The 25,317-nt window shown below is 48.7% G+C and overlaps 1 protein-coding gene across 8 annotated transcripts in view; it reads left to right on the top strand.

The window, feature by feature from the left end:
* Nucleotides 1–25,317, top strand: part of SGSM2 (small G protein signaling modulator 2) — a 39,101-nt gene that overhangs the window by 1,085 nt on the left and 12,699 nt on the right. For 4 of the 8 annotated variants that reach the window (XR_005954167.1, XR_005954166.1, XM_041425400.1 and 1 more), the window contains exons 2-12: nt 6,079–6,154; nt 16,027–16,189; nt 17,877–18,038; nt 19,925–19,992; nt 20,482–20,627; nt 21,552–21,686; nt 22,111–22,235; nt 22,530–22,597; nt 22,961–23,124; nt 23,629–23,758; nt 25,125–25,259. Coding sequence is in view for 6 of the 8 variants with exons in the window: in XM_041425400.1 (XP_041281334.1) it covers nt 6,079–6,154; nt 16,027–16,189; nt 17,877–18,038; nt 19,925–19,992; nt 20,482–20,627; nt 21,552–21,686; nt 22,111–22,235; nt 22,530–22,597; nt 22,961–23,124; nt 23,629–23,758; nt 25,125–25,259 (1,372 nt within the window). In the remaining 2 variants the exon portion in view is untranslated. The remainder of the gene's footprint in view (nt 1–6,078; nt 6,155–16,026; nt 16,190–17,876; nt 18,039–19,924; nt 19,993–20,481; nt 20,628–21,551; nt 21,687–22,110; nt 22,236–22,529; nt 22,598–22,960; nt 23,125–23,628; nt 23,759–25,124; nt 25,260–25,317) is intronic. The other 4 variants (XM_041425398.1, XM_041425399.1, XM_041425403.1 and 1 more) reach the window with 4 other exon arrangements.

Genomic DNA, 25,317 nt, shown 5'->3' with positions numbered 1-25,317 from the left:
CAATTGATAACTGAAGACAAATAAAATCTCCATCTCTGTGTCTCCAACTGCGACCTGAGCCGCGCTTCGTGCCCGGTGCTCGGCAGTGCTCCGTGCCCGGTGCCCCGTACCCGGTGCTCGGCAGTGCCCTGTGCCCGGTGCCCCGTGCCCGGTGCTCGGCAGTGCCCCGTGCCCGGTACCCCGTGCCCGGTGCCCCGTGCCCGCTGCTCGGCAGTGCCCCGTGCCCGGCGGGCCAAGGGCAGCATTATCTGGTGGGCAGTAACTAGTGGCTCGTGTTCAATTCCTACCTCCATCAATTGATAACTGAAGACAAATAAAATCTCCATCTCAGTGCCTCCATCTGCGACCTGAGCCGCGCTCCGTGCCCGGTGCTCGGCAGTGCTCCGTGCCCGGTGGGCCGTGCTCCATGCCCGGTGCCCCGTGCCCGCTGCTCGGCAGCACGGACGGCGTGTCCGCTGCGATGGCACCGCGCCGGAGCAGCCCTGCCGCAGAGCCCGGCTGTGGCGGGGCGGGAGGAGCCGGCGGTGTCCCTGGGCACCTCTGAGCCTGGTCCAGCTGGGAATCCCTGCGGCCGCCTCTCCCCGTGCCCCCAGCTCTGCGCTTTTGTGCTTCTGTGGCACTGGCTGCGGTGGGCTGCGTGTAGCTGCCGGTTGTTCACAGCAGTGAAGTGGAGGTGTAGTGCGTATCCATCACAGCGGTAACAAGCTTTTTTAACAGGCCCCTGCCCTCCTGCTCCTTCCCCTCTGCTGGGGAAGCAGCAGGGGCTGTCAAAGTTTAGATGTGAAGTTGCTGCTGTGGCCAAGGCTCCTGAGCCCGACTGCCTGGTGCTCATTGATGCTGGAATCAGAACACGTCAGGTGTGGTGGGGAGCGTGGAAGGGGCAGAGCAGGGACAGGCACATCGAGGATGGTCTGTATGTGGAGCAGCAGGGCTGTGTCCCGGCATGACCCAGCCAGCAGCTGGCTTGGGCAGGTGGCACCTGCTGAATGCTGCCATGAACATGCCACTTAGATTAAAAATTTCTGCTCGAACTAGAACCTTTGAGCTGAGGCAGTGCAAGGTTTTATTTAGAAGTGGGTGCGCTCGCTCTCCTGAGTAATGCTTAAATACATAAATAAATCTGATAAATGTTTTCCAAGTGTGAACATTGCAATCTTGAGCTAATGCAGGAGATGGAAAGTGAAATGGGCTTTCATGATCCAAGCCAGCTCAAGCTGAGGAGAAGTAGTGGTGTGTAATTAAAAAATCTGAGGCTGATTTGTTTTTAAAGTCTCTAAAATGTTTTTAATTGGACTCTGGTTTTTAAATGGCTTGAATAATGCTTGAAAGTGTTATTTGTACTTTCTGTGTCATCTGCATTTTTGTTTTGTCTGTAATTTGTTTTTTCCTTCTCCCAAGTCCTCACCAATGCCCTTTTAGAACACTTGTAGTGGCTTGGCTTTTTCAGGTTGGCCAGAGCTTTCCAGTCTAAAATAGCCACGAGAGTCTTTTAGAAGCAGGCTGAGGTAGCACCCCTCACCTGTGCCTTCACAGACCTGTGGAAGGGCCCTGTCTGTGCTCACAGTAAGAAAATGGCTCAGGTCGCAGCTGGAGACACTGAGATGGAGATTTTATTTGTCTTCAGTTATCAATTGACGGAGGCAGGAATTGAACACGAGCCACTGGTAACTGCCCACCAGATAATGCTGCCCTTAATGACTGGATATAACTTCTTCCAATAGAATTTTCAACCTCAATTTTTTCATCATGTGTGACTTCATACAGCCACTTCTGCCTGCTTGCTGGGAAAACCTGACCCCATGTCCATGTCAGTTCTCAGAGCCCTGGTCCCCCTCCCTTGTCCTTTAAACCCAGACTCTTATTTCCTGTTGAATGATTTCCCCATAACCTCAGTGGCCAAAGGAGTTCATAGGCAGTGGATTCTTTCTGTGGGCTGTTCCACCAAGCCTGGTAAAATTCAGTTGTCTTTGCAAAGTATAGAACAGTTATCTCCAAAGCCACTTGGTGTAAAACGTTTAGTTTATTTTGTTTCAGTCTCTCAGCTAAAACTTCAGCATTTTTCCTTTGGGAAATTTAATGCTGTTTGCTTTTCCTCAGATGGACTTTCAGTTCCCATTGGTAGGGAATGTATTTTGTTGTCTCTCACAGAAAGGAAGACATGTAATGTGTTTCAAAAATGTAACTGCTGGGATTCATGCTGAGGCCGCTTGGAAGTTCACGTTTCAAGCATTTATCTCTCTCTGCAGGAAAATCTGTTGTGACAAGCAGACTCATAAAACAGGCTTTTTTCTCTGGTCATTTCCTTTTGCCTCCTGAAATGGAGGGTTTTGCCATTTCTGGATTTAAACAGTACTTTCTAGCTGTGAAACAAACAGGATAACAATAACCTTAGCAGTTCTACCCTGAACGATTTCAGAGCACTTCAAAAACTCAATTGCTCGACTTGCAGCTGAAATGTAAGGACCTCTGAGCAGAAGTGCAATAGTTATTGAACAGCTTTTATTACACTGCCAGTTTTCATCAGCAGTAAGGAGTCAGTGCAGTAGGAGCTGTCAATGAAGGAGGTGAGCAGTAGCTGCACAAGCTGAAGAAGATATGGATGGTGGACATTAGGTTTTCTCCTTTGAGGAAAAAATGCTGTAGGCTTTAACTGTGTTCCTGGTTATTGTGGTATGTTATGAGCATTCTTCTTTAACATTTTTTAAGTGTACTTATAATAAAATTTTTAAAAATTAAACATAAAGGCATTTCTCTTGTGTATTTCTTGAGTGACAATAAATAATCCATGTATTATGATGTGTCTTTGGTGTTTGACTGCATCTGAAAGTTTTAGCCCTTGTAGGATGTGGGAGAAAGTCAGAGCAGCGATCCATTGGAAGATGCTGCAAATGCTGAGTAACTTCTCTTTGAGGAGTTTTCTTTGATTACCTGTATAATGCTGCCACCAGCATCTTCTGTGCTCCTCAGAAGATCTTTATCTGGGTAGGCAGAGCTTTGCTGTCCTGCTCTCAGGGCTTGGCAGACGTGTGTCCCCGGAGCCTGGCACTGTTCCAGGGCGAGCAGGTGTCCCCAGGCTGCAGCTGGCTCAGGGACAGTGACACGTGTGCCTCTCTGTGCCACCAGGCAGGTCCAGACAAGAGCCTGCTTGGCATGAGTGGCTCCTGTGTTGGGAGGCACAGAGAACAGGAGGATGTTTGCAAGGCTGGGATGAGCCGGGGTCACAGCTGGCCCCAGCGCTCCCTCCCACCTGCACGGGCTCCCTCCATGCCTTGCACATCCCTTCCCTGTGGGGGCAGATGGGGCTGTGGGGGCAGGTAGTGATGTTTCTGTTAATGAGATTAATTTGCAGTTTGGTCAGGTCTGCTGGTAGCTGCCAGTGGGTGTGTGTGGAGGCTTGTGCTCAGAAAGCTCCATTGTCGAGTGCCTCCCGAGAGCACAGACAAAGCAGCAGAATTCCCTATGAAGAGCTGTGCAATATTCCAAGGGAATTAAGGAAACAAGCAGAGAAAAGCTTGTGTTCCATTTGGTCAGAAACACTGGCTTTAGCTCCTTGCCTGGAGCATCCATGAATGACGTGGCAGTGAGGGATGACGTGGGATTGAAGAACATTGCATTCCAGCTTTTGAATCTTCTCATATCCTGTCTATGCCTTAAAAATGTTTTCTAATAACATTCAGTCACTCTCCAGAAAATGCACGGAGCTTGCTTGGCATCTGGTGGCAGTGGGGAAGGCACAGAGAGCCTGCTCTGTGTCCTTAGCTCTGGAGTCTGGGGTTTAAATCTCCTGGGAGACACTGCATGGTGTTGCTCTAGAAAAGTAGGGTTGATTATTGAATCTGAAACACTTTTCTTTCTCAGTTTTTATACACTTAAATTTTTAGTTGATGGGGATCTAAATAACATCCTGAGCTGATTGGGGTGTGCCTGGAAATGTGTGGTAGCAAGGAGTTGGCTGCTGAGCACTTGAGCTTTTGCTCATCAAAACTACTCTCCTTCCTCCCTGTTGTTAGGATTTGCATTCCAGTTTATGTTCTCTGGGATGCTGGGACTGGTTTCATGGTCTGCAGTCCTGAAGGCGTGTCTGTGACCTTGAGCTGCATGTGCACAGGCTGGTGTGATCCCTGCCAGCGTGGTGGCTGCTGCACCAGGGCAGACTCTGTCTTCAGGCCAGCAGCACTCAGTTGCTTTTTGCCAGCAGTACATCAGCCCTTTCCTTGGCTGGGTGAAACTGTGCCCAAGGGATTGCTGAGTACCCAGGATAGTCCAGGTGTGAGTGCCCATTCACGAGACCTCCTCACACCCCTGCTTCTTCCTTGATTCCCTCTTACTTCTCCACCTCCAGCTGCCTCACTCTGACGTCCTAAGTTCTAACAGCCATGTCAGAAAAGCCACAGGAAATAAAGAAATTACCTGGCTCAAAGTTTGTATTGTCAGTCCTCAGGTGTGAGCAGTGAGCTGGGTTTTATAAACTGCAAAAGACTTGTTTTGAAATCCGCAGCTATAAAACACTTTCTACTTTCAAAGCCTCTTACATGTTTCCTTTTTCCCCTCCAATGTTTCCTTTGCAATTCAGAGGGCTTCTGTTTGATAAGGAGCACAAGTTCTGGAGGATCCACTTGATCCAGAATTTGGAGCGAGGCAAATGCCATGTGTTGAAAGGCTCGTGCAGCAAGTGCCAGAGCTGCAGCCTGCTGCCAGCCGGGCTGGGGGCGTACGAGTGGGCACAGAGGCCCCAAGAAGATTTCTGGGGGAGAGGATGTTTAATTACAGCATCCAGAACTGGTCTCACAGATGGTCTTGCTGGAGGAGGAAGCCCTTCAAAGCGGAGAAGGCACCTCCAGAGGCAGCTGCAGAGCCCAGCTGTCGATGGAGCTCTGCACCTGCAGCTCCTCCTGCTCCAGCACTGAGGGGAAAAGCTCAAACCTTGGGACGTGGCAGTGCCATGGAGTGGTACCCTGTTAGCTCTAAATGCTGGAAGAAGAGAGTGTCTGGTTGAGTCTTCTGCCATGGTAGCACGCACTTTCGTATATTGAAGGTGAATTGGCACGTGTTTAGTCAGAGTGTCATAACCCTGTAATTGTAGCTCACAAATGAGAGAAATCAAAAATGATGGTTAATTTGTGTATGGAAGACAGCGAGCTCTCCACGGCCAGGAGGAAATGAGTGTCTGATAAATGAGTTGGTGATGAGTTGGAAAACAATGAGGTTTCCTGTGGTGTCAGGCTGAGGAAGCCATTGGGGAGAAATCACTGGCAGATGAATGGAGGGTGACTACAGCCTCTTGCCAAGAGCCTCATTGTAAGAATTGTCTGTTCCTTCTTCAATTTTTGAAAGTCAGTAATTTGCATGATTTCCCTCTGGAGCTTCACACATCTTGAGCCCCGAAACTGGAAAGGAACTTTGTTTTAAATCATTAAGAAGTGTGATAAGTGTGATTTTATTTGCTACAATTGCTAAATCGTGTCTTGAAGTGAAAACTGCAGGCACTGCCTTCTCTGTAGGTACTGTAATAATTTTGTATACTGTCTGGTGCAACAGAGCTTTGAAGGCATAATTTGTAATTGCTGTGGCATGTTCCCTGTTCCCCAGGTAGGGGGAAGGTGGCCCTAAACCTCTCTGGGAATGTGTGCCCATGTCACTCAGGGATGCTTTGTGCTTGAAAAAGAGCAGAGTGGCACAAGTGGAAATGGGACATAGCAACACAATCTGGTTTCATGAGCAGAAGAGACTGGGAAGGCCAAGGATGAATCATATTAAAAGTCTTTCACAGCTCTTCAAACTTATGCTGGAGAAACTCTCTGGAGGGTGCTGTGGGCACACTGAAATCTGCCTTTTATGGGGGCACACCCCAAACAGACCTGTCCTTGTTCTGCCAGAGGCTTCCTCATGCTATTACAAGCCCCTTAGGTTTGTTTGTGCCTTCCCTCCTTACATCCATTCTTCCCTGTGAAATGTGATGCGAGGCAGTTGTTAGTCTGTTGGTGAGGGGAAGGGGCAAGCACTGGTTGAAACTGAGACTCCCAAGTGCTGTGCTGGTTTTGTTGGGACCATACAATCATTTCTCTCTTTTCATTTTAGGTAAAGCAGATCATGGAAGAAGCTGTCACCCGGAAATTTGTGCATGAAGACAGCAGTCACATCATCGCCTTGTGCGGTAAATGTCACGGGAAGAGCTAATGCTACCTAACCTTACTTTTCCTCTAGAGATTTATTTTCTCTGCTGTCAGAGGTAAATGCAGGGATTTAGATACTAGAAATCATGCTGTTCAGGCCCATTTCACCTCTGTATTTGCTACATTTGTGTTTACATTACAAATTGTACAGTAACTCTTACTAAGATGTCATTGTCCAAGTGCCCGGCCAGGATGACAGGTGGCCTTGCTGAGGCTGGCTGTGTGTTCCAGGGAGCTCCAGAGTGGTCTGCCTGCTCTCTGTTCCTGGAGTCCTGTCCTGGAGTCCTGTCCTGGAAGCTGTGCTGCACTCTTGGTGTAACAATGGTGGGCTGTAACAGGTGATGGGGTGACAGCTGTTTCTGCTTGGCCAAAATTAGGAATACTTTAAAGTCTTCATACTTCTCTCATCCTCCTGCTGTGATTCCAGCTGGTGTTGTGTTCTGAACTCTTCATGGTCTGAAGAACTAATGGCTCTGCACTGAGCTGCCTCGTTATTGCCCAGCAATCCTACCTGTCCTAAAGCAGGACTCCAGCCTGCTGCTGCTTTGAATGGAGGCCTTGATTAACTCTAAACCAGAAGAAGGTGAAGCTGAATGTTCTGTTTTTACTTTGGCTGACTGAATGGAGAAATCCCTTCCAGCAGATTTGGCTAACAGCTCCTGGCTGGTGCTCTCCTGTGTGTACAGTTCTCTTCCCTCCCCCACTCCAGTTTCGTGTGACTCTTCAAGAGGTTTTTCCCTTCTATTTAAAATTAGATTGGTTCAGTACATGAGTCATTTTTGGTGAATCTTCATTATAAATATAGAATTCTTGTGAATCATTTTACTCTCCTGCTGGGCTGAGTTTAGCAAGAGCCTCTTAAATACATGATGGCTGATTTCAGGGTCTCTGTGCATCAGTAGCTGAACAGTTCTTAGCTGCCCTAGGTCCTGGATGCAAGTGACAATTAAATGTCATGTGGCCCTTGTCCTGGGAAATGCTCCTGCCCTGTGCCACCCTTGCTGGCCTGGAGGAATGGTGCAGGTCAGCTCATCCAGCAGGAGGGATCTGTGACCACGAGGACTCTGCTCCAGCCTGTGCCCTCTGCCTGGGTGCTCTGGGAGAAGGAGAGTGCTGATGTTTCCATCCTTGTGGAGAAGCAGTGAGTGCAGGAGGCTCTGTATTTGTTCCCAACCCAGTGTATAAGCAACCTAAGTTACCTGCCAGGGCTCTGTCATCCCTTCTGCTTTCCAGGAGATCTGGCTCTGGTTCAGAGCCACAGAGGCTCCACGTGGCCTGTGGCTGGTGTGTGCCATTGCGGGACAAAGTTCTGACTCCCTCTGGGCCAGGTTTGCTGCAGCAGTTCCACGGGGGCAGTGTGCCCAGCCAGGGCACAGCGCAGCGCTGCCAGCCTCTGGAGCAGCTTCTGCTGGAAGCTGGCTGTGGCCGTGGGCAGCTCCGGGAGACGTTTCCTTGGGAACGGCAGCTGCCACTGACGTGGGGCTGGCGGAGCTCTGCGCAGGGCCAGGGCAGCTCCTGCTGCCCGCGGCTGCTGTGCCAGCCTGCCTCCTGCCCTCCTGCCCACAGCTCCTGCTGCCCTCCTGCCAGCCTGCCCTCAGCTCCTGCTGCCCTCCTGCCAGCCTGCCCTCAGCTCCTGCTGCCTGCGGCTGCTGTGCCAGCCTGCCCTCAGCTCCTGCTGCCCTCCTGCCAGCCTGCCCTCAGCTCCTGCTGCCCTCAGCTCCTGCTGCCCTCCTGCCCTCAGCTCCTGCTGCCCTCCTGCCCTCAGCTCCTGCTGCCAGCCTGTCCTGCTGCCCTCCTGCCCTCAGCTCCTGCTGCCCTCCTGCCCTCAGCTCCTGCTGCCCTCCTGCCCTCAGCTCCTGCTGCCCTCCTGCCCTCAGCTCCTGCTGCCCTCCTGCCCTCAGCTCCTGCTGCCCTCCTGCCCTCAGCTCCTGCTGCCCACAGCTCCTCCTGCCCTGCAGCTGCACTGCCCTTGCCCACTTCTGCAGCTCTGAGGGAAAGGGGAAGGCCAAGCGAGCGTTTCAGTTTCTGCACTTCCCTCAAGTGCATTTACAGGGTTTGCAGTGCAGAGCATTACGCCTCCAGTGTTTGTCCAAAAGCTGCCTGCAGTTTGCTGAGCCTTTTCTGTGTGGCTGCCCACCTTTAGTCTGACAGAAACGTGCTCCTTGAAGCAATTAAAAAACTCGTTTAAGTCGGCTTCATACTGCAAACAGGGTTTATTCCTGAATGCCTCAGTCATGGTTACCCAGATGATCTCTACATTTCCAATATCTACTTTGAAATCAGTCTTAGTAGTTTGTTCTCTTAGAATCATATTTTGAGTATATGAAATTAAATAATCCTGAATTCCCCATGCTGTAAACTAATCACCATAGAATTCAGGTGGGCTATGGACAGTTGGTGTGTGTCACAATCAAAATATATGTTGTTTAGGTGTAAATCCAGCATGCCAGCTTGGCAGAGGGAATATACTTACTGTGTTTTGGGGAAAGGTTAGTAGTAAACATGAGTAAAAATAGTAACTGTTAAACATGCAGAATTTGGCTTTTCAATGAGATTTCAGTTCAAATTAAGGAAGGGATGAATGGCACGAAAAGCATTTTTTGGCCTGAATAATAAACCTGCTACCAGTAATTAAACCCATTAATTAAAACGTGCAGAATCCCTTGGTGGCTGAACTGAAAAGGCCAGTTCTGATTTGAGCTGCAGAATGGTATTTAATGTTGTGCTTGGGGCTTCTTGTAAACCTTGTCTGAGGGTGGCATTGCACGTGTCCCTTGGGATGTGGGAGAGAGGAGGGAGCTGGGGATTCCTCTGCTGCTCCTGGGGGATGCACGGGGGCTGTGCAGCTGTGGGTGGGTTTGTGGCAGGGCATCACCAGCTCCTTTCCTGTTCCTGAATGTGAACTCAAATCCTGTAGGGCATTGAGGCTCTTCTGTCAAAGAAAACAAAAAAGTTCCCATCTTCTTTTTGTTTTCATGATGCTTTGTGGCTTTTTTTGTATACTTTGACATGTGCTGTTTCTTCCTGTCTTCAGTTACTAATATTTAATTGACCACCAATATTGGTTACAGTCCTTCACTTCAAAGACAATTGGAAGTATTTGTTTTTCCTTTCCTTCAGTGTCACTAAATAATCTTTGCCTTCCAAATCAGTTCTAAAACTGTGTCTAGACCAGACTTACAGACCAGAAATCCTTTTCCCCTTTTGAACCCAAGGAGAAAACGTGCTGTTTCTGGGTGTTACATTACTGCTCTGTCCTGGTACAAATCTGAGGATCTTTGCTGCAGGGGCTGCAATTCCAGGTGCAGAGGAGAGGAGCAGAGAGCCTCTCCTGGAGGAGCTGGGGAAGCTTGGCTGGCTCAGCCCTAAGGGATGAGCCAGCCCTGTTGATTTAGCTGCATTAACCTCAACTTTTTCATTTTCCATTCCCATTATGCCTGTCGCTTTTCCTCTCTTATTAACTGATGAAAATGACTGGGGGTTCTTCTGGGTAATGCTGTGTTTAAATAACGCAGATCTTAAAAAAAGAAGCACAAAACCACATCACGATCTGTCCAGTCATGCCCTGGGAAGGGTGACAGGGCTTGACTGCAGAGCTGGATCTGGATATTAACTGAGGTTTGTATGGTGTCTGTGACTGTGTTTAGTCATATGTGCAGCCCTTCAGACAAAAGAAGGATGTGGTGCTTGCCCAGGGGAGCCTGGGAGATAATGAATTCCCATCAGTGAGCAGTCCTTGGTGCTTTCTCTGTGTGAATAATGATCAGAGAGGTGGCCTGGGGCCTTGCAGCGGACATCTGCCACCCAGAGAGAAGGGACACTTGGCTGAGCACAGCCTGCCAGGCTGGTCCTTGCAGGCTGGGCAGCCTGGGAGCCCTGTGCTGGTGCTGGACGTGGTGGTTGAGGAGGTCCGTGCTCAGACAGACCCATGGCCCTGCAGTGCTCTGAGTGCCCCGGGCCAGCTCTGCAGGTCCAGCCTTCTCCTGTGGGGGTGAGCTCCAGGTCTGTGCAGGTGGGAGGGGAGTGCTGCCATTCTACTTCTTCTCAGTGCAGTTTCTCCTGGGTGCTCCTGTAAGCTGTACAGCAGCTCTTTCAGCTTCCCTGCGTTTCCTTCCCTCTCAGAGACTCAAGTGCAGTCTTGACTTGTGCCAGGCTGGGGCAGGTCAGAGCCTGACTCCATGGCTGCTTTGTCAAGCACTCCTGAGCTGGCATTTTGTCTTAGGCTGGTGCTTCTGCTCTCCTGCAGTGTCTGTCTACATCAGGACTGCATGAGCATTTATTGTTCTCAGAAAGAGAGCAAGGAGAGCTATCACCCACAAGTGCTTCTGAGATGTAATTCCACACTCAGATCTGATGTGTGGGCCCTGTCTCCATCTTTGCAGCTTCCTTTCACGGAGCCCTGGGGCATCTAGACTTGGATAATCATCAGTGTAAGATGCTTCCTTCTTCAAAAATAAGTAGAGGGAATTGTTATTTGAAATAGTTCTGTGTCACCGAGTATCTGTTCACAGCAAAAGGACTGGTGTGCTCTGAGAATCAGAGTGGCTCTTGGGTCCTCTTCAGAGGCCAGAGCCCATCCAGTGTGTGACAGGATTATCCTTAATGAATGTGCAAAACACTGACTAAGAGTGGACTTTGTGTGGAGCAGCTGAACAGTTACTTCCCAGCAGGTGAGCACTGTTCACTCTGGAGGGGGAGGCAGTAGGAAAGCTCTTGTGTGGCTGGATTTGCTGGATTTGAGAGCTGGTAAGGTGTGAAATGCTAGTGAGCACAAGCAAAGAGCTTCAGCTGAGGTCATGGATGAGTCTCCATCCGCCCTGGCAGTGGAAAACTGGGAATGCTTGGAACATGGGTATGGCTGGGGACTCCTGGAGAGCAGACCTGCAGGGGATGGCTGCTGTCTGAGCTGCAGGGGTGCAGCAGTGCTGGGTTACATCCCACTGCTAATGACCCAGGGCTGTCCACAGCATGGGCTGACTCCTGAGGCTGTGTCCTTCACCGGTCTCAGGGTGACTTGTTACCCCATTTTGCACAAAGTTAATTGTGTTTGAAAGAAAACACAGTTTTGTTCCCATCATTTTCAGCTGGAGTGACAGGATTCCAATTCTTCTGAAAAACAGCCCCCTTAGGAAGAAATGTCTTTTGCTTTGGGATTTTTAACTGATTGCCTTGAGGCTTCTAAATAGCACCATATTCAGATTTGACAGAAAACAAATAATTCCGTTTTCTCTTTTTTCCTTAGCTCACAGAAATGTAACTTCTGTAGAAACAGATGTAAATAACCATTGCCCAACCTGACAGTTTATCATCTTAACTCTTTTTGGCTTTCTACCCTTGGCATTGATATTTTTAAAAAAATTAAGATTATCTGCTATGGAAATGCAGATCTCTCACAAACAAAACACAACTCCCCCTGTATTACTGCTCCTATTTGGGAAACAAACATTTTCAATGATGAATAATGCTTAAAAAATAGTTTACAGAGATTCCACCTCACTTGATAAACACATTAGGCCAGAGAGTGTACCAGAGATGGTCATAATTGGGGGGAGGCAAATATTTTTTCATGCACATTTAGAAGATTTTTGATTGTGCTCCAAGGATGATGCTTAAATTAATGAGTGGTGTGCTGTGGTGGGGAGGAAAAAAACAGAGTGAATATTAGCTCTGATGTGAAATGAAACAATTTTTGAACTGCATGTGTTTTTAGCTGGAGAAGTGAAATAAAATCTCTTGTGGTTTTTAGAGAACTCTGCTAAACATTTTGCTTTGATCCTGGGTCATCAAATTGGATCATTTTCAATATCTAGAGAAACTTCAGTAATTTTGATTTACCCTTAACAGCGTTTAATGAAAACACTTCTGTTTTCTGAAGGTACCTGAGATCCTTGAAGCTTAATGATCACAGTTTTAAAGAGGAGCAGTGACCAAATTTCAGCCCTGATGTTTCCCAGCCACTTTAGAACAGGGAATTGTCCATTTAGATACTTTTAAAAAATTATTTTCTAGGGAGCTATTGGACGTAGGAAGTTCTGTGGCACAGCCCAAGAGGAGCAGGCTGAGTGCAGGTGCACAAGGCAGAGGAGCAGGTTTGGATGTGTCCTCTGCAGCCCTTTGCCCTCGGGTACCAGAATCTCCCCTGCCTGCCTGCATGTCCCAGTGACACAGCAGGCTGGAACTGGGCAGGAAAACTGGCTTCAAACTGGGCAGATCTGGGATAAAGCAACAGCAGCTGGAGATCATGAGCATCTGATGGCTTCTTCATCATCCTCCTCTCTTCACTTGTTTTTAATTTCTTCAGCCTCATGAATTCAATTCCCTGTGCACAGTTTCCATGAAAACAAGGTATTTAGCTGCAGTATTTCTTCCTGTCTAAGGGAAATCTCATCTGCTAAGTACACCCCATAAATAATCCTTCCACAGGCCTTCTTTTCTGTGCTCACCACCCTTCCATCCCTAGAACTTTCATTTCACAGTCCATTAAGTCATGTCAGAATTTTCATAGAGCCAAAAAAGGACAAAACCGAACCTGTTCACCTGACCCTGGAAGAAGTAGCTGTGGTGAAGTCATAAAAAAGTGACATTTCCTGAAGCTCGGTGGGCACCGTGATTATTTGAACTGTAAATCAATAATATATCTGCACTTAATTAAATTCAGCAGTGAATACTGCAGAGAATGTTCCTCAAAACCGTCTGGAGTTAATGAATTTTTAGATGGCTGCTGTCAGCTGAACCATACAAGAAAATTACCTGAGCTGTGCTGATTTATTCCCAGTGCAGGGCTGCTCTTCCACTCTGTGTGATGAGTTGCTGCTTTTTTTTGTGCTTGGTTTTTGTGTGTGTTTGTTGTAGGTACAGTGACAGTAGGCAGGCTCAGGATCATGCTGGGCTGTGCAGTTGTTGCTTCCCTGTGTGCACACATACCTGTAGCCAGAAGCACATGTACATGTGTACAGACTACCTGTGTGTGCACAAAACCACCCAGCGAGGCCTTTCTGATGTTAGCAGTTTCTCCAGAAACAGCTGAATCATCTATTTTTAGGTCTTCTTAGAGTGTCAGATTCCAAAAAGGGGAAAATGGTTCATTTTCCCAGAAATGGGTAGATAACCCCCTTTCCCTGTCCCAAAGGTTCTTGCACCATAACCCCGAAATAGTTCTGCTGTCTCTTTAGGCAGCAGTCTGAGCTGTGCAGTTTGTAACTCCCGGGGATCCCCTGGCTTTGGTTTCCCAAAAAGCACCACGGCCAAGGCCTCTCGTGTCTTTGGAAAGGTTCTGCAGCCCGGGGTGCCTCCTGTGCCAGTTTGTTCAGGATGTGTTAGGTTTCCTCTCTGACTAAGCTTGGCCGTGGGCGATGCTGGCAAGGTGCAGTGAGATCAGTGCCTGCCCCGGACACGGAGCCAAAGGGAAGCCCTGGGGGCTCTGCCAGGGAGCTGTCCCTCCCTGCTGGGCTGTGCCACTCCTGCCACGGGTGGGAGGGACGCCTTGCTGCTGTCCTGTGCCACCAGGGTGCCATCCACACGGTCCCCTGGGTTGGGGTGGGATGGCGTCTGTGTCGCAAGATGTGCTGCCCTGCCTGCATGTTTTGCGGTCTAACTGGATAAAAGCCACGGTGTATCTGCAAGCACACTCAGGTCAAGTCAGATGTGAATGTATTCCAGCTGTTCTGGAATAATTCTTGCTGAAAGGAGCCTGGAGAGAAGAGTGCTGACAGCCAGTGCTGTTAGTCTCAGTCTGGGGCTGCAGTGTAGGAGAATGAAGTGACCTGAGGCTCACACAGGCTGGGCTGTAGCCTGCCCCCCGTCCAAGTGTTCCTTACACATAGAACTGGACATGTGTTAATCTCTTGTCCTGTGGAAAATACATTTTGAGGCAATCCAGCAGCAAATTCCAGTGTCTCACCCTTTGCAGATGACCCCTACGTGTGCATTATAGGCAGCTGGGGATGGATATTACCCAAGCTTTTGTGATGAGAAATGTCACAATGGAATAATTAAATATTGGGGCTCTAGGGACAGTCACTGGGGAAATTGCCCTCAGTGGCAGCTGCAGCATTTATTAATAATTAAAGCTGTGCCTGCTGTGCTTTTCACTAAATTTGTTTCATTAATATTTTATTGTTTTAAAGAAATAAAAAAAAAGCGGTGAAGGTGGGAAGAGAGTCTGTTTCCTAAGCAACAGCAATGCACTTCTTTGCAGTTATTTTTAAAGGCAGGTTGCTTCATCTAAGATTTGGAATCAAATTGCTGCATTGCTCCAGGCATCTGGAAAGCTGCTTTTCTTTTTCCTTTATTTCTAATTGAAAGACAGAGCAGAACAGTTGCTGGGTGAAGAGCAGTTGTGATGGCTGCTAGACAGGAGCTGGAGCGTGCTGTGCAGAACGTGTCCGTGCTGTCACCACTCGCTGTGATTCCTTCCCCTGGCAGAGCAACCAGCCTGGCTTCAGAGATGGCACCAGTGCCAGGCTGCTCTCCTGCCAGACCAGGGCTGTGCCTCTGCCCTCTGTCCTGTCAGACCACGGCTGTGCCCCCTGCTCCTGTCACACCAGGGCTGTGCCCCCTGCTCCTGTCACACCAGGGCTGTGCCCCCTGCTCCTGTCAGACCAGGGCTGTGCCTGTGCCCCCTGCTCCTGTCAGAGCAGGGCTGTGCCCCCTGCTCCTGTCACACCACGGCTGTTCCCCCTGTCCTGTCAGACCAGGGCTGTGCTGCCCTTCCAGCGCAGGGCAGGTTTCTGATGGCTCAGAGGGGTCTCTCAGGGATGTGCCTGCATGTCCTGCTCCTCCTCCCAGGGAGCAGTGCCCTGCACAGGCTGCTGTGCCCGAGGGGGTGGATGGCTCCCGAGGCAGGCTCTGGCTGCAAGTGCCTCCAGCATGGGAAGCAGCATCAGACCTGCTGCTCAGTCTCTGTGTCTGATGCCATCGCTCCTGCCCTGAGCAAACAGAACAGGAGCGTGCCAAGCTGAGCCCAGGGCACTGCCCCATTGTGCTGTACCCTGGGGTGGGGCTCCTCAGGGTTCAGCACGAGGTGTTCTGTGTGGCCCCAGCCTGGCCTGGCTCTTGGGTTAGTTTTCAGGGCCTGAACAGTGAGGACGGGTCTATTTCAGATGGGGGCTTTCAGGTGTTATGGGATTTGGAGTCTTCAGGAAATGCTCAGCACCTGACAGTGTTGGGCATAAAGTGCAACAAAATGCTGCCTTCTCTCAGAAAGAGCCTCTGTCAGAGCAGATGGAGTGCCATTTGTAACCACATTTAAGGTGGGGAGCTGCAGTGTCCCATGGGCTGCAGTGCTGCACTCAGGGCCCTGTGAACACTGCCCTGCCCTGGGCACACTCCTGGCACACAGACTGGGTCCTTCCCCTCGCCTGTGAATGAACTGCTCTGTTCTGCATCCTTTGTATGACTCTGAGTCATCTGCAGTCTCACTTCAGAAGTTGATAGACCAGGAAGGCTTACTTTTTTGTTTAGATTTTTTGTGGTTGTTTTAATTGGTATTTCTCATTTCCTTGCCCTGCAGCAGGTTACAGGAGAGCTGGATAGATTTCTGCTGCAGTCGTGCATAGCGCAGTGCAGTGTTTTACTGGTGGCCATCAGGGAATGTCAGTGTGGCTCTGTGTGGAACACGTAAAGTGGGGTGAAAACACTCAGAGATTCCAGCTTATTTATACACTGCCATTATCTGTACTTTACAAGGTGCTTGTAGTAGCAGATCAGACACTTGCTGACACCATTGTGAGTTCGTGTCTGTCTGTCTGTCCCCCCAGCTCTGCTCTTGCCCCACACTGCCCAGGGGCAGTGAGCAGGTGCTGCTGGCTGAGGAGGAGAAGCAGAAGCCCCATAACTCTGTGTCCTTCCCCAGGTGTGGTGGAGGCGTGTCTCCTGCACATGCTGAAGCGCAGGGCTGCCGGCTTCCTGCGCACCGACAAGGTGGCCGCGCTCTTCACCAAGGTGGGCAAGACCTGTGCCATAGCTGGAGACGTGTGCAAGAAGGTGCAGGAGCTGCAGCAGCAGGCAGAGAGCAGGTGAGCTGAGCTCTGTTTGTCAGCCAGGTGCATGCAGGGCGTGTGTGCACACAGACTGCCCCGCGAGGGCACCGGCGTCTCTCGCTGATGGAGCTGTGGGTGTTTGTGTGTGATCAAACTGGCAGTGAGCAAAGGCACAGACATGGGGAACTGAGCCTTTGGTGTTTCATTTTGCTTCTCAGTACAGCAGAGGAGCCCATTCGGCCCACACACAGCAACAGAAGTGACTAATTACTGGTGACTTCAGAGGGGGCTCACAGTCTGGGTCTGCTGGACCAGCTTGGGCTGTTGGTGGGAAGGGAGGGGGTGGAAGGAGGAACTCAAGAACAGACATACTGCAAAAGCTGTTTTGGCATGCTCCTGCCAAACCAGGAGCAAATTTCTAGGTGAATGGACACAGAGTGATGGGAGGAAGGATGGTGTAGGAAAGCTGTTCAGTAAATACCGGGCTTAAGCACAACAGAATCCTGGAGTCAAGGACTTGAGGTTACTGAAAGTCTTACACTTCTTGCTGGTGGTGAGCAGCAAAGTTAAAATTTTCCATGTGGTTCTGTGGATGCAATCACAGTGCATGAGTGTCTTGTCCTATAAGCTCAGGACAAGAGCATTTTAAATTCTGTTTGTAGGCACTGCTGAGCCCTGAGAGCTCTCTGCACGTAGTAGGAACTTTTAGCCTCTCATCAATTTGCTGTAAAGAAGGGCTTTGTTGAGAGAGCTTGTCTTCAATGACTGACAATTATTTAAATTAGCACTTATATTTCTGTGTAATTTTCTGACATTTATCTTTATTACACTTATCATTATCAGACTTTGTTATGTAGTTTTTGACAGATATGTACCTATTTTTGGTAGATTTTTAATTTGGCCTACTGATACAGACAGGGATTTTATTAAGTTTAGTTTTTTAAAAGTTGGTAAGAAGGATGGTTTCTAAGGAATATTCACCAGCCTCTCTCCTGGTTAAGAGCCCACACAAACACCCCTCTAACCACAAGAGAACTTTGGCTGTATCCTCTAACAGAGAGGAGCAAATGAACTTAAATTCTGTGGTTTCTCTTGGACAAATTTTGTGTGTTTTTCAGCTATTAACAGCCACAAAATTTAAGTGCTGTAGAAAATACACACAGAAAAGATACTATTGGGAAATACTGCAGGGGTGGACTCCTCTGCTGGATGCATGAAATGAGACAGAAGGGTTGTAACTGCCTAACTGTTCCTGAGGCTGTGGCTTAAGAAAACCCCAGTTTGGGATGCAGCTAAACACACCCAGATTGTTCTGATGTCAGTGGTGTCACTGTCTTCCCTGCCTGTGGGGGTGCTGTCATGGCCCCCTGTAGCACTTGGGACCCTGCCAGTGTCACCCAAACCCCCCCCCAAACAAATGTATTAACTCTGTGTAACTGAACTGTTTCCTGAAAGGGAACCCAAGTGCTGGCAAAGAACCTGAAGATGTCAGGGTTTCTTTCCTCATTGAGGCAAAATGGAATCTTCTTCTGTTTTAAGGGGGAGGTTTTCTGGAAAAGACATTGAGGGGGCTCCTGTTCTCCTCAGCCCGGGGCAGTGCCCTGTGCTTTGTAGCCACCTCTCTCCTGCAGCTGCACTGTGTTACCTGATGCAGGAGCATGGGTTTCACTGGATGATGGAGCTGTGCAAATTCTGACCACTTTTATTTTATCACCTTCTGCAGGAAAAATCAGCCAAATGGACAGGAACCCCTCAAAAGGCAGGGATCAACCACAAGCAAAACACCTGTCCTGACAGCTCAGGCCATCAAGCACATCTGGGTTCGGACAGCCTTGATTGAGAAGGTGCTGGACAAGATTGTGCAGTACATTGTTGATAACTGCAGGTGAGGAAAGCAGCAGAAGCACAGGGGTTTGTTGGACTGGTGCATTTAGGTGTCTGCAGCAAGGGATTCCATCAAAAGTCTTTGGCAAGCCCCTGTGATGCAGGCTTCTGGTAAGATGAAAACCAGTTACATAGGCATTTAGAAAAAATGTAGTTTTTCATCGCTGGCAGTGTTTCAGGCTTACAAAAAACATTAACAGGTATTCAGCTTTCCAGAAATCAGCTACAAACATAACTAAGTATATTAGGTGCCCATATTGTAATGGGACCTAGACCTTAGTGGAATAGAAATATCTTCTAATAGGTCATGAGTTGAAAATAATCCTTTGGAACTGAGGATGTCAGGGAGGAAAATGCCTTTTGTAGATGAAAGAAAGGATAATTAGAATAGGAGGAGCTAGTGACATAAAACCTTAGTGTTGTGAAAACAGGTTCTTTGAATCATGGTTTTTTTTTTAGGAAAATCAAGCTTTGTGTAAAGTGAAAGTCTTCCCTTGCAAAACCAGAGAAGGGTATCAATGAATGTATTCCCCACAAACTCCTTAAGAGGCAAAGCTGAATCCTCTCTCTTCTGTTCTTGCCTCCTGCTGCCCAGCATCAGCTGTGGTTTGCCAAGGAGTGGCTCTTAACTCCTGCCCTTCCTGCCCTCCCATAACCCATGAGACAGGACACTTAATGGGGCACACTGAGGACAGTCTCCCACAAAAAGAGAAAGGAAGGGACCCCAAAGCTTGGTGTGGTCCCAGAAAGGAAGTTTGCTGGTGGGGGCTCTTGTCATTCTGCACTGGCAACACATTCTTGTTCATCCAGAGCCAGTGGGTCTGGACATGGATGAGAGCTCAGGGCAAAGCAGCTTATTTTCACAGTATTTTCCAACTTTGTGTTGCTGTTTTCCTTGTCATCAGCATTGCTTTCATTATGTATCTTGCCACTAAAAGCAAGAGAATGGAAGAAAGGTCTTTGTGCTGTTCAAGCAAACTGTTGCTCTGGGATATGTAATGCCAGCTTGGATTTTATGAGCTGTGTGCAGAAGAGACAGAGGGAGGGTTGGCCATGTCCCAGAGACAGTTAATGAAATCATTTTAGTCCACTGCCTCAGTGTCTGCAGATACATGGGTACAAGGGGTTTTAATTTCTTTTCCACATAATCCACAGGAGACACATCAGGGGAGTTTGCTTTCAGTTGTTCCATCAGCTCACTGCCTTCCCCACCCCTGCAGATGAGTTAGGATCAGGTCCTTCATTGCAGGTGTGTGATTTTGAGAACCTGACTTGGTGAATAAAACAAACCTTTTCATAAGGCTTGTCACCATGCATTTTTGTGTCATTGCTGCTCAAACGCTCCATGTTCACATCCTTCAGCTGTTCTGTCCTGGAGGAGGAGCAGGTGCTTTAGAGTTTGAGCCCCATCTAGTGAACAGACCACAGAGGACAGTGGCATTCAGGAACTGTGGGTGTTTGGATTTTATGGCTGTGTGGTTTTGTAAAGCAGCTTTGCCTGCTGCAATGGCAAGATTGGGGTCACTGCAAGAGCAGTGTAGTAGTTCATAGTTCTTCACAGTGTTTCAAGATGATTCCTCACAGATGGAAGATGTGTATAAGAATGTGTGGATTGTTTTGTCTCTGTGGAAAATGGACAAAATTGCTTGCAGAGAACTATTGCTTGTTCCCATATTACAATTCTGCCCAAAGCCCCAAATCAAATATGCTGGGTAAACACACTGAGCACAAGGCAAGCTCCTGCCTCTCCGAGCTCAGCTGGAAAATAGATGAGACAGAATGAGCATGTCAAGAGGCCCATTGTGTTAGACCTGTAGCTAAACCCAAGCTTTGAAATGGTTCATACCAACTCCTGTTTTTAACTGAGCTCTGATCTTTTATTCCTAGTAAATACTATGAAAAGGAAGCTTTACTGGCTGATCCTGTTTGTGGCCCAATACTGGCTTCCCTGCTAGGTGAGTTCTTGCAAAGTTACTTTTTATGCTGAAGAAAGTAAATTGTTTCTTAAAGTATTTTGCATTATAACAGTGTTACAACAGGTGAACTTTGTATCTTGTATGTAGTTAACTATTTATAACAGAGCAACAGTGAAGATGTTTTGTTGCTTACAAGACCAGAAGAGACTGATCATCTGGTTTTAATAGCAGTATTGGTTGGATTAGAAAGCAGAATGGGAATGGATTTTTACTGAATGCTTGCTGGCAGTCTGTAACTGCTAACGCTGCCGTGGCAGGGCCGTGTGTTGTACAGGAATGCTCTTACACAGCCCTGGATAACAGGAGTGATACATTATTGTATTGTTGTCTGTGCTGTGGGCTGATCCCTAGGATCGGTGACCATTGTTATTCACTTGGCTTGAGAAGGAATTCTCCCCTTCAGTGCTCAGCCAGCAGGAGATGTGCCTGCACAGACTCAGAAGGTTCCTCCCTTGGTCTCTTTCCCAGTTGGACCGTGTGCTCTGGAGTACACCAAGCTGAAGACAGCTGACCACTACTGGACAGACCCTTCGGCCGACGAGCTGGTGCAGCGGCACCGCATCCACGGCGCGCACGGCCGCCAGGACTCGCCCTCCAAGCGCCCAGCCCTGGGAGTAGGTATTTACTGTGAGCTGCCTCTGAGCTGGGGCACAGGCTGACCATAAAAACAGCCTCATGAGGGCGGAACTGAGTATGGAACCGCATTTTTTCTTAATCCTGTAACAGAGCTTTATCATAGATTAGAAGTCCAGCCCTGGGAGTAGGTATTTACTGTGAGCTGCCTCTGAGCTGGGGCACAGGCTGACCATAAAAACAGCCTCATGAGGGCGGAACTGAGTATGGAACCGCATTTTTTCTTAATCCTGTAACAGAGCTTTATCATAGATTAGAAGTCCAGCCCTGGGAGTAGGTATTTACTGTGAGCTGCCTCTGAGCTGGGGCACAGGCTGACCATAAAAACAGCCTCATGAGGGCGGAACTGAGTATGGAACCGCATTTTTTCTTAATCCTGTAACAGAGCTTTATCATAGATTAGAAGTCCAGCCCTGGGAGTAGGTATTTACTGTGAGCTGCCTCTGAGCTAGGGCACAGGCTGATGATAACAAACAGCCCCATGAGGGAGGTACTGAGTCTGGAACAGCCTTTCTTCTTTGTCCTGTAACAGAGCTTTGTCACAGATTAGAAGTCCACTTGGGCCACAGTGCCCTGTTTACTAGGGCACAGGCTGATGATAACAACAGCCCCATGAGGGAGGTACCTGAGTCTGGAACAGCCTTTCTTCTTTGTCCTGTAACAGAGCTTTATCACAGATTAGAAGTCCATTTGGGCCAGAGTGCCCTGTTTATCTGTACGCAGAAAAGTTTGAGATCCAGCACTAAATTCTGTGGCATTTGACAGCTGTGATCTGACCAGGTAGTTCACAAGAAATTCTGGGTTAAGAGTCCAGGTGATTTCTGTGCGAAGGCCCTGGCTGCACGAGAGCTGCACCGTGCAGGCTGGGGTGCAGTGCCTGGCTGACGCGCCCGCTGTGTGCGCAGATCCGCAAGCGCCACTCGAGCGGCAGCGCGTCGGAGGATCGCTTCGCTGCCTCGGCGCGGGAGTACGTGGAGTCCCTGCACCAGAACTCCCGGACTCACCTGCTCTACGGCAAGAACAACGTGCTGGTGCAGCCGGTGAGCGCGGGCAGCTGGGCTGGGGGAGGGAGCAGCTGGGGATGGAGCTGGGGATGCAGCTCCCGCCTGGCGAGGGCTCGTGCGTTCTGCCCTCGGCACAGAGCCGCCTTCGGCTTGGGCGAGATTTGACACGGGACAAATGCTTTCACTGCCTGAGCACTGGCAGTGGGCAGTGGGCTGTGGGCAGGAACACACTGGACTGTATTTCATACACCAGCTGACTGTGTTGTGGTTTTCCCCCTCTTGCTAGTAGCAATGTTGTATACCAGTACTTTTCTTTTTGCTGTTAGGGTTTCCCTCAGCACTTCCCAGATGCTGTAGCCATGGAACTTGCATGGCACAGAAAGACTGGAGCATATATTTAATGCAGGTATTTTGTGCACTTGAGTCACCTGAATTGTCTGTTTGTTGCTTCTGTGAACAGAAAGATGACTTGGAGGCAATCCCTGGGTATCTCTCCCTTCATCAGTCAGCAGATAGTTTGACATTAAAATGGACTCCAAACCAGCTGATGAATGGAACCCTTGGAGATTCAGAACTGGAGAAGAGGTACTCCTTGCATTCAGGAAAGATGGGAAGAACTGTGTAACCTGCTGGGGGCACCAGGAAGGAGGAAGAGGAGGGGAAGAGGGAAGCAGAGGTTGTACAAACCTGGTACCAGAATATCCAGTGTGGAGAAACTAGCTTTCCTTTGCCATTTACTTGACTAATAATTTACTTTCATTCACCAAATTTAATAAGCAGTTATTAACTTAGCAGAGTTCTTTCTGTCAGGTGCTTGGAAGTGCAAGCATTCCTGAATATGGAAAAAACAATGTTTCCTGCATTTTCCTTCCTTTTTAGTGTTTACTGGGACTATGCATTGATTGTGCCACTGAGCCAGATCGTTTGCATCCACTGCCACCAGCAACGTAAGCATAACCCTTAAGCATATATTCCTTAAAAATACATAACCAGGAGAGCCACCTGAATGATTGTTTTTCCTCCCTCAGTGTCAGGGACACCTCTGACTAGTTCTGGCCATGTCGGAATGAGTGTTAAAATCTCCAGTCCCAGCTGATAGAGGATGACAGCTGTGTGAGGCTTTCCTAGTTTGCTTGTGTCTAGAGTTTCTTTAGGACTAAAGGGCTGATATCATCCTTAGATCACACTGTGCCTAACAAAGGCTTATTTATCTACTTAGAGATGATCCCAAATAAAATCTGCTTAGAAGGTAAGAGCAGAAAACCGAGGCTCTGAGGTAACAGTGTGGACTCCCCTTGTCCTCCTTGCAGCAGAAAGCAGATGGACTTTAGTGCTGGTGAGCCAGGATGGGACGCAGAGGCCTCCGCTGCACTTCCCCCAAGGAGGGCACCTCCTCGCCTTCCTGTCCTGTCTGGAGAACGGGCTCCTGCCCCGAGGCCAGCTGGAGCCCCCGCTGTGGTCCCAGCAGGGCAAGGTATGCTTCTTCTGCTGAGCCCTTGGCTGAGGCTGGTGTGGGTACCTGAGCTCCACAGGGTCTGGTACTGACTTCGAGCTGCTTTATGGTAAAGCAGGACACAAAATAACTCCCTTTAGTCCAGTCTGCTTCTTACACACATGGTCTTTAAAAACTGTTCATACCTTCATTACCCCATCGAGCAATGGGCTGGAATCTGCTGTTGCATCAAGATACAAACCCACACAATGGAAGTGAGGCTCAGGTGGACTGACAGAGCTGCTGCCAGAGGCTTGGGGTGCCCAGCTCCCATAGATTACAAGAAAAGGCTGGTTTACATCACACAGAAAAGCAGCATTAAGTACTCCTAAACCACCACCTGTATATGACTCCACTGTTTTCTCCCTCACCTCCTCCCAACATTGAAAGTTTGGAGATTTAAGATGCCAGAGGTCTGTAGTACTTAGTTTGTTGTACTCTGTTAGTCACTCATAGCTGAATGTATGGAATTACTATTTTCACTAGGGCAAGGTGTTTCCAAAGCTTCGAAAACGGAACAGCAACAAATCAGTGGACCTGGAGGAGATGCCAGCTGAGGACACATCCACGGACTACGTCTTCAGAATTATTTATCCTGGACACAAGCACGATAACAGTAAGTGCCTCTGTTCTGCTTTGTTTGAAAAAAACCAAATGAAAAACCAAATCAGGCATCTGAGCAAATCTTGAAGTAATATCCTGGGAAGTACCTGCAGGTGACAAGCCATATTTTTGTAAGGGGGTGAAAAAACCAAACCTCTAATAAATTTCACTGAGAGTTAATTGTGATCAACAGGTACAGCTTAGGTTTCCCTAATGCAGTGAGTCTTGTTATCTTAATGGAAATGGAGTTGAGGTGGGGAATCTTACATTTATTCTGTGTTTTACAGAGCAAGTTTTCAAAATACTCCCCTGGGCTTGCAAACTGAGACTGAAACAAAAAAAGATTGCTTGACTAGCCAAGAGCAGTTTTGCTCCTGAAGTGAGGATATTTTTACTGGCCACAATGCTTGCTCATAATGTTATTATTAGGAAAAAAACCTCAACCATAAACCCTTAAAAGTAACCCCAAGAACTCCCTGGGCTAAGTTTTCCTGGCTTGGAAGCACAAACTTAACAGTGGCTTAATAAAGGCCCTTCCAAGGCAACTAAATGAATTCCCAAGCACCAAACCACCTCATGTCATCAGTGAATACAAATTCCTTACATGCAAGAAGGCATTTGAGCTAGTTCTCAAACAGCATGTTCAGTTTTATTCCCCTTGGCAAAGAAGCAAGAACTTCCTGGTAAGATCAAACCCTAAAGGTTACAGGGGACTTGGAGTTACTGCTCACACTGGGACTTGGTGCAGTGTGACAGCAGGAGTCTCCTCTGCAGCCTGCTGAGCCCAGGCCTGGGCCAGTGCTGGCTGGGCTCTGTCAGGGCTCCTGGCTGGCACAGGTAAGTCCGTGCTCACACCAGCAAACACACCAGCAAACAGCCTTGGCCTGCTGGAGGGCTGCAGAGCCTGGGGGCTCGTGGGGCAGAGCTGCAGGTCCTGTGCCAGCAGGAACTCTGCCTGTCTGCACAGCCACATGCAGCTGGGAGGGACGTTTGCTGTCCAGATGCATCTGGCACAGGTTTCAGAGAAGGGGCCACAGCACTGCTAGGGCACAGTGAAGGACAGAAGCTAGCTGGAGCCTAGAATTCTGTGGAGCTTTGCTCAAAAGCATACTCAGCTGCTGCAGGCTGGAAGTGGGATCTTTGTCCCTTGCCGTGGTGTGCTCTCACAGCCTGTGCACACTCAAAGGCTGGCTGAGTTTGGTGGAGCGTGCTTTGTTTCTGTAGGAAACTCAGTTTTCACACCATTGACAAGAGCTTGTGCCCTCGAGCAGAGGGCAGGATTCAGGTCCGTTGTCTTTGCTGACCATGTCCTTTTGAGCTTTCCCACAGCACTGAGTTCTTTCTTCTTATGCTCCTCTTTCACTATTTTCTTTGAGCAGTAACTATTAACTACCACCACTTAGCTGCCAGCCGCTCTACCTCTGTTGACGATGATGAGGAGGAGGAAGATAAGCTACACGCAATGCTATCAATGATCTGCTCTCGGAACCTCACAGCTCCTAATAGGATGAAAGGTTTTTATCCTCCTCCCCCTGTGTCCCAGAGCTCTCTTGCAGCTCCTTCCACTGATGC

The sequence above is a fragment of the Onychostruthus taczanowskii genome, unplaced genomic scaffold (genome assembly GCF_017590055.1).
Source record: "Onychostruthus taczanowskii isolate IOZ18803 unplaced genomic scaffold, ASM1759005v1 scaffold89, whole genome shotgun sequence".
Taxonomy (NCBI): Eukaryota; Metazoa; Chordata; class Aves; order Passeriformes; family Passeridae; genus Onychostruthus; species Onychostruthus taczanowskii.
The sequence above is the reverse complement of the archived record's forward strand: the minus strand, read 5'-3'. Positions and strand labels throughout refer to the sequence as shown.